Source organism: Lycium ferocissimum, unplaced genomic scaffold (genome assembly GCF_029784015.1).
Source record: "Lycium ferocissimum isolate CSIRO_LF1 unplaced genomic scaffold, AGI_CSIRO_Lferr_CH_V1 ctg4429, whole genome shotgun sequence".
NCBI lineage: Eukaryota > Viridiplantae > Streptophyta > Magnoliopsida > Solanales > Solanaceae > Lycium > Lycium ferocissimum.
In genome coordinates this window covers 87,784-96,090 of record NW_026725668.1, presented here as the reverse complement: position 1 = coordinate 96,090, position 8,307 = coordinate 87,784, and the positions used below count along the sequence as shown (strand labels likewise).

Below are 8,307 nucleotides of genomic sequence, written 5' to 3'. Positions count from 1 at the left end.
ATATGGTTCAATATGTAACATTCACAACAAAGAACTTTGTGGTCTTATTTTCTCTTACAAGCTCAGGTACTGCAAACCACAACCTAAATTCTTCACAATCTCATAACGTTCCATCATCCAAAAAAAAAAAAAGAGAAAAGAGAGAGAGAGAAAGAAGAGGGTTTTAAATTCTCTAGAATTCACAATTGATTAAAGAATAAATTATGACTTGCAGAATTCATAAAACACAAACGAAAATATCCTAAAGGACAAATTGGTTAAACTAATTTTTTTATATTAATAAAAATTAGGTTAAAAAATTTAAAATAAGAGGGGCAAGTAAAACACAAAGGAAGTAAGTGTTACAAAATCAAACTTGCGGGAGGTTTATGCAATTATTTCATTAGTTTTTTTTTTTTTTTTTTTTGGATATAATGACTTTATAGGTAAACTATTTTAACTTGAATGACATTTTTGATACAAAACAAACATAAGTGACTTTAGTGAGACATTTGGTATAGTTCAATAAACTTTTAAGTTATCCCATTGCAATCCTAAAGGGTATCTTGAAATTTGGACCCAGTATGATATTCTTTCATCAAAGCCTTTTAAACAGAAGATACTTTGTGAATAAGTATAGTATATAATTACATTAAATTAATTAACCAGAACAGTCGAAGAATATATAACATTGTAGACGGCCACGCGAAAGTCGAAACTGCTCCATTACTTGAGATTATAAAGAAAAAATCGATAAACTCATGCTGCTCTGTGTGTCATCATTCATAAATATTATTTTATTGGTGATACTAAATGTCGCATGTTTCTCCCTTTGGTGCTAACGGGAGAACCACAAATTTTAGTATTGAAAATTCATGTTGTACCAGACATAATGAATATAAAAAAGGTTCTATAACTTCTTACAATTATCAGTTGTTTTAGACATTCGAATTATGATATGTTGCAATTGATGAGCACCTGAAAGACATAGTAAAGTATTCCTATTATACACTTTCGATTTATATTTTTGAAAAGTTTCCAAGTGTATTCACAAGCACCATATTATGTAAATAAATTAATCATATAAAATATGTCTCCTCTTTTACTTACACATATCAATTGAAATATGCATGAGGTTTTACGGCTTATATTGAGACTAATGCATATAATTAAAGGAGCTGACACGTTTTAAATGGTCAACTTGTCCACGTAAAGGGCGTTTGAAAACACATGCAAAAGTTTTTTCAAAATTTTGAATTGAAAATGCCTAAGATAAACACTTTCTTATGTGTTTAGGTGCACAATCGAAACATGTTCGAGTGTTTAAATGATATTTGCTCATAAATTTAAGTAACTATCAATGTATTCCACCAAAAGAAAAAGGCATTAATGTTAGTTTGTCATGACATCCTGCAACTTCTTATAGCTCTTTAATTAGAAGAGCGCATGAAGAATGCCTTATCCCACTTTATTGAGTAATTCTGTCTCATGGATGATTAATTGCCTCTTTTTAGCACCTTATTACAAGACCAATAAAATCCATTAAATGGCTTCTAAGGTTAGTGAAAGGTTCAGTATTGGCAGGTTAGGGTAAAGGGAAGCTTTTTCATATACCACTGACATAATAGAGATAATTATAGTATACATTATCTAATCAATCAGGCCTTTTACGTTTATTAAAATAATATTTGCAGTTTTTACGTGTGGCTTCTAAGGTTAGTGAAAGGTTCAGTATTGGCAGGTTAGGGTAAAGGGAAGCTTTTTCATATACCACTGACATAATAGAGATAATTATAGTATCCATTATCTAATCAATCAGACCTTTTACGTTTATTAAAATAATATTTGCAGTTTTTACGTGTTAGGACGGAGTTGGTGAGTAATTAATTCAATGAAAACTAGGACTTAGAAATATATGCTGCTGGTGTCAGCAATATGGAAAAAGTAGAAAACCCCAAAAGGGAAATTCCAATCTAAGTTCAAATGTCTTAGCTTTTATTTTAAGGAATTCCAGCACTAATACCATATACGGTTCCAGAAAGAGATAAAACCGTAAGCGTCCATACATTTTCTTTACGACAGATTTAAAAAATAGTCTATTGTCGGAAAATCAGAAATATTAATATAGGAGTAATAAATTAGCACCGTCCTCCTTTGTGCATTTCAACTTTTTCGCCACTGTCGATAAAGTTAGTGGACACAAAGTAGAAAAGTTGACAGATGACTGATTCTTTGCCATGCAAATTGTAACTTTGTCGATGTTCAGTGTAATTGTTGCTCTTATTTTATACTTCCTCCTTGAACACGAAACTTTAAAAATAAAGGAATTTTTTTGACATAATGAACAAATGAGTGGTATAGAATTCTCTATAGATTTGAGAGAAAATTACACTTTAAGTTAATTGGAGCAACAATGCTACCAAAATTGACCCCCTCCCCCCCCCCCCAATTTTTTTTTTAATTCTTACAAAAAATGACTTAAACTTTTATCTCTCTCACTCTCTCTCGCGCTCTCTCTCTCCCTCTGCCTTCTTATATGTTTGTATATGTTGGTATAAATGTCTGTATATGTTTGTGTATGTCTATATATTTCTGTATATGTTTGTATATTTTGGGCTATTTTTTGTAATGTAGGTTTTGGGCTATCTTTTTGCAATGTAAGTTACCAACTTGTATATTTCTGAAATTTATGCTCTCTCTTTTAATTTTCAAGTGGATCCAGAAAATTTATGTCATAAATGGTAGAATTGAAATGGTAATTAAATAATTTTCAGTAGTGAAATGGGTGTCATTTTCTAGTACGGACTAAAATAAAAGTGTGTAACATAAATAATATTTCATATTTTGAAACGAATGACATTATTTTCTTATTAGTAATTTTTTTTAAAAAAAATTATACCTTTTTCTTAATTTGAAAACTAACTTAATTATACTTCTCATTTTACTCTTAGGGTGTATGTCTTGTATGAAAAACATGTTCCAGCAATTTTTTTTTTTTAGAGAATTCAAAATTATTTTTTTATTTGATAAACAAATAGAGTAAATTTTCTCAAAAATATTTATATATAATTTTGACAAACGCTACGAAGGTGGAGATGAAGTAAGAGAGTGGAAGGGAGGAGGGGGAGGGGGTGACCGGGTGTTGCTCCCAAACGCACATGCAAGTATACACGGTCGTACAAGTAATATAGGATTTTAGGTCTAGATATCGTACCCACAGGGACATATGATTAACTATTTACTAAATTAAACTAATGCTAATTATCTAAACAAGAAGTAAAATCTCAAGATATAATTATAACTAACTAAAAATAAAATAAAACAAATAATGAACTTTAACCAAGAAAGAGCGAATTTTTATCGGAGAAGAGATAGATCTAGGGCTATGACACTAACAATCTAGTTGACTCTTCAAATCGTTCTACCTATGGATTACTAGTTGATGGGTTGATGTTAACTTTATGAGTATCTTCCGATTGCTCACAAGCTTGTAGATGCTACTATAACGCCTATAGTCCTATGGTCGTCAGAGGTAACAAGAACACATTTACTTCTCCGTATTCAACTAAGCAAGGCTAAAGGGTATATTCCTATCCTCATTAGCGAAATGATTAATCAGGGCCGGCTCAACAAGATAGGGAGCCTAAAGCGAAACTTCACGGAGGGGCCCTATATTTAAAAAAAAAAAAAAAAAAAGAGAAAAAAAAAATCGTCATATATATTTTTATTTAAAATCTACTTTTCTAGCTTTTTTAGATGCGAACTCATTAATTATTGTTTTATAATCGATTTGTTCAAACAATTCATTTTCAATTGAAAATATAACTAAGCCATTCAATCTCTCCTGAGACATTGTTGATCTTAGATAAGATTTTATCAATTTTAGATTGGAAAAACTTCTTTCGGCTGAGGCAACAGTTACAGAGGTTAACATTATTCTATGAGCAATATATGTATTTGGAAAAGAATCGAGTCTTTTTATTTGATTGAGTATTTCAATTAGATCATTATCTTCTACTTTTATTAGTTCTCTCAACGCTTTTAATTCAACGAATAAATCTAAACCATCAATATCAGAATAAATATTTTGTGTTAAAGAAAGTTCAACGTTAAGACAATAATTTTTCAAACTCTCATCATCTAGTGATCTAAATTTTTTACCACTAAATAGAAAACCAAAAATATTTTCATATGCTTGACAAAATGGCTTGGTCTATTATATATAAGAAGTAATCAACTCTAAAAGATTCTTCAGGAGACTTTGTGATTTCGTTATCAACATTTTCATCAAATTATTTCTTTCTAAATATTACGCGTTTTTTACGAAATTCAGGTTCTATATTCATCTCAAATGCAATTTCCTTAGCAGAAATCATAGCAGTTGCAAATCCTTCTTCTCTATATTTTTGAAAAAAAGTAATTAGACCTCTTAGTCGATCTATGGCGGCATCAATATGCATATCTCTAGTTGTAAACTTTTACTAATTGAATTAACTGCAAATAATATGTCATACCAAATAGTCATACCCAATAAAAATTCAAAATTTTCAAGCTCATATGTTGCTAAACAAGTAGGTTCACTTTTAGTTTTTGGATCATCACTAACTTCTACTAATTTCAATAAAGCATCTCTTATTTGTGGTGCTTGAAATCTTAATGCTTTAATACTTTCAATACGACTTTCCCAACGTGTTTGTGACAATGATTTAAGAGTTAGGTTGGGTATAGAATCTTTTAAAACTTTTCATCGCTTAGTAGAAGAAGCAAATAGCGTGTATATATATATATATATATATGTTGTATCACTCCAAAGAATGATATAGCTTTTGTACAAGAATTAGTCATGTCACAAAGTACCAAATTTAATATATATATATATATATATATATATATATATATATATATATATATATATATATATATATATATATATATATATATATATCACTCCAAAGAATGATATAGCTTTTGTACAAGAATTAGTCATGTCACAAAGTACCAAATTTAAATTATGAAAACCACAAGGTGTATGAAATGCTCTAGGATTTACATCGAGAAGTCTTTTTTGCACTCCTTGATGTTTTCCCTTCATATTAGATCCGTTATCATATCCTTGTCCTCTTAAATTATCAATATCAAGTCCTACATTTTTTATTTCATCTATAATAGCTTCAAAAACACCTTTGCCACTTGTATCATCTACTTTTAAAAACTCTAAAAAATATTCATTAATTTTTATTGGAGTGGCTGAAATATCCACACTCCGCAATGCAAAAGTCATTTGCTCTTGATGGCTTGCATCTCGAGTGCAATCAAGAATGATTGAGAAGTACTTTATTTCTTTAATTTTTTCAATAATTTTATTCTTGATTTCACTTGCCAATAAGTTTATCAATTCATTTTGTATATTATGTCCAAGGTAATTATTAAGGATTTCATCATGCTTAATTCGCCAAATATGTTCTTGCATAACTGGATCAAATTCTGCAATCATTTCAATTAGACTTAAAAAATTTCCATTACTTTCTTGATAGGTCTTTTCATTTTTTCCCCTAAAAGCTAAATTATTTTTCCCAAGAGTTTTGATCACGGCAATGATTCTTGACAATACATTTTTCCAATGTGCTCTATCTCTATTGATTTGTTCCTGCACATCTTTATCAATTGTTTTATTTTTGTGCAATCTAATTTCTAAAATCAATCCACGCGCTCATATTAATAATATGCTCATTTGTTACTTCATGATCTTTAAGCTTAGCACTAAGATTTCTCCAATCATTACTACCTTCACTAGCTAGTTTACTGTTACAAGTATGAGAAGTTGTGCTAAATAATTTACAACAAAAACAAAAAACTTTATCCAAATCTTTAGAGTAAATTAACCATTTTCTTTCATGTCTTTCTCCATTTGCCAATATTTGAATATAATGTGTTGTAGAAAAATGTCTAGAGAGATTATCCTTTGGAAAATTTATGTCAGTTATTCTAATTGGTCCTTTTTCTACTAATAGATCTCTCAACTTTGTATCTACAGTATTCCATTGACTTGGATCATATATATTTTTACAGATGCAATTATCTAAATCATTTAGGAGTTCTTGATTTTTTGGAACTGTGTCAGGTTTCTCAGTAACTTCTTCTAGATTTTCTTCGTGAATATTATTATCATCTAACTCAACTCTATTAGTGATTTGTTCATTTGAAGAACATCCTCCCATATTTTCCGATTCCAGATTTTTATTATTGGTTATAAATCTATCAAGAGCTCCTTTTTTGGAATTAATTAATTCTTCATGTTTTCTCTTTCTTTCTCTTTTTGCATAACCAGATGCATATTTTCTAGTTGACATATTTAAATTGAATAAATTCTAATAATAACTAAAACAAGAGGATATACAAGAATATTGACAATCACAAATTTTCGATGAGAAATATAATATAAAGCTAGAATTAAAAAAACATGGCTCAAGAAATAAATAAGTTGATATAATGATATCGCTTCAATGTAATGATTGCTTCTTGCAATGTTTGAACTTTTGAAGAACACACCAAAAAACAAATCTTGAACTTTTTGTAAGTTTTGCAGTAGAATGTTAGGGGTTTAGGAGACTTGAGAATAGAATAAAAATAATGAAAAGGAGAAGTAAAAAGGTAAAGAGATAATATGAATAATATGTGATTTGTTAGAATATAAAGGAGAAGCTATTCCTTCCCAACGCAACTGTTCCAAATCCCAAAAAGTTACTGTTGTAAATCTTCCCCTAAAATAACTCTCCTAACCGTATAAAGATATTTCAATTTTTTTTTTAAATAATTAATATTATATAGATTAGTTTTAGGAAAAGTGGGCCCCCCCCACATTAAATGGAGAGAAAGTTGTTTTGAACTTCCTCCCAAAAATAGTTCACGTGGGTAACCAATCATAGGAGTTTTTTTTTTTTTTTTAATTAAAGTAGTATATTATATAAGTATAGTAGGATTTTTTACAAGTGGGGCCCCCAAAAAGGTGGGGCCCCAAGCAATGGCTTGAGTTGCTTTACACACGAGCCGACCCTGCGATTAATAGAACAAGCTCTATTTATTCTTATTACGCATGCAAATTTCCTATCTCTAGTTCAATTCGCACACCACAGATAGTGTCTAATTAATGATCAAGTAATTAAACAATTAAGTACAAGAATAAATAAGCAACCCAAAAATATGAAAATTTATTATATAGAAACGATAATTAAGCGTCAACTTTCATGTTTGTGTCAAAACCCTAGAACTAAAGAGTTTAGCTCCACATAGACATGGAGGAAAAACAACAAATCATCTGAATAAAAATGTCAAAATAAGTATTACGTAGAGAAAAGCGTAAAAGACGTAACTCTTCAAAGCGCTCTACGGCTGCTCTAAGATCCCTCTAGGTCAAAAGTTATGAACTAAGGGTTTCAAGTTATCCAATTTTTTTTTTTTTTTTTTTTAAAAAATCTGTCTTATGGACTATTTATAGGTGTAGAAAAAAGCCCAAATAAAATAACTGAGTCCAAAAAAAATTGGAATATAATTGTAGTCCAAAATCCACTTGATGCGTCACTGTGTATTCGCGTGGAAATTTGACGCCTCACGTCGGTTGCTGGCAGGTAAGTTGTAGTAATTGTTTCCTTTGCTTTTCAATTCTTTCTTTCCTTTTCTTTTCAATGTCAATCATTACACAATAAAGTGTCCATAATTAAGCAATCATTACGTCTCCTTCTCCTCCTTTCTTTCTTCTCTTTTCTTTTTCTTTCACTTTTTATTCAATTTTTGCTCTAAATCTCTTTATCATCACACCACTATATTCCTACACATTAAAAATATAATATTAAGTACAAAGCAATATAATTTTACTCAAAAGAAGATTAAAAATACTAGAATGTGAGGCAACAATGCATAAATATATGTATTTTTGGCCGAACATCACCACCCCACACTTAGACTCTTGCTCGTCCTCGAGTAAGCATTAAACCACTCTCAATAAATCAAGCCTAGGAACACCACCACTTTGGTTGATACCAACAATTAGGCCTACAGCAACTCAAACTATCAAATATACACCTCCTGACCATCATGCAAGATATACAAGTCAACAAACAAACAAACGACAAACTTCTAACCTCCAAACCTTAGAGACGGACTCTAACTCATCAAATTTAAGCTCACTCACCTACTCTGTCAAAGAGATCTAATAACATCACCTATTTATCATGAAACAAGTGCCCTCACAAGAAGAAATAGTCCACACATTCAATTCAAGGAATGAATGTAAATTAAGGAGTAAATTAAGGACTTAGCATCACAAACCAA

The 8,307-nt window shown here is 30.1% G+C and overlaps 1 protein-coding gene across 1 annotated transcript; it reads right to left on the bottom strand.

Annotated features, from left to right (window-relative positions):
• Positions 1–4,443: 4,443 nt before the first annotated feature.
• LOC132044404 (uncharacterized) lies at positions 4,444–6,197 on the bottom strand. Its single transcript, XM_059434890.1, has 4 exons — positions 5,863–6,197; positions 5,718–5,805; positions 4,979–5,626; positions 4,444–4,473 (listed from the first exon to the last, which is right to left on the bottom strand). Exons 1-4 carry the CDS (start codon positions 6,195–6,197, stop codon positions 4,444–4,446), a joined length of 1,101 nt encoding a protein of 366 aa, XP_059290873.1.
• Between the last annotated feature and the right edge of the window lie 2,110 nt (positions 6,198–8,307).

Coding starts and splice junctions, on each gene's coding strand:
- LOC132044404 (XM_059434890.1), bottom strand. CDS start 6,197: ATGGGAGGATGTTCTTCAAATGAACAAATCACTAATAGAGTTGAGTTA. Junction 5,806..5,862: donor GAAAGACATGAAAGAAAATG/GTTAATTTACTC, acceptor TAAATTATTTAG/CACAACTTCTCATACTTGTA. Junction 4,474..4,978: donor GTTTTCATAATTTAAATTTG/GTACTTTGTGAC, acceptor TATTATTTGCAG/TTAATTCAATTAGTAAAAGT.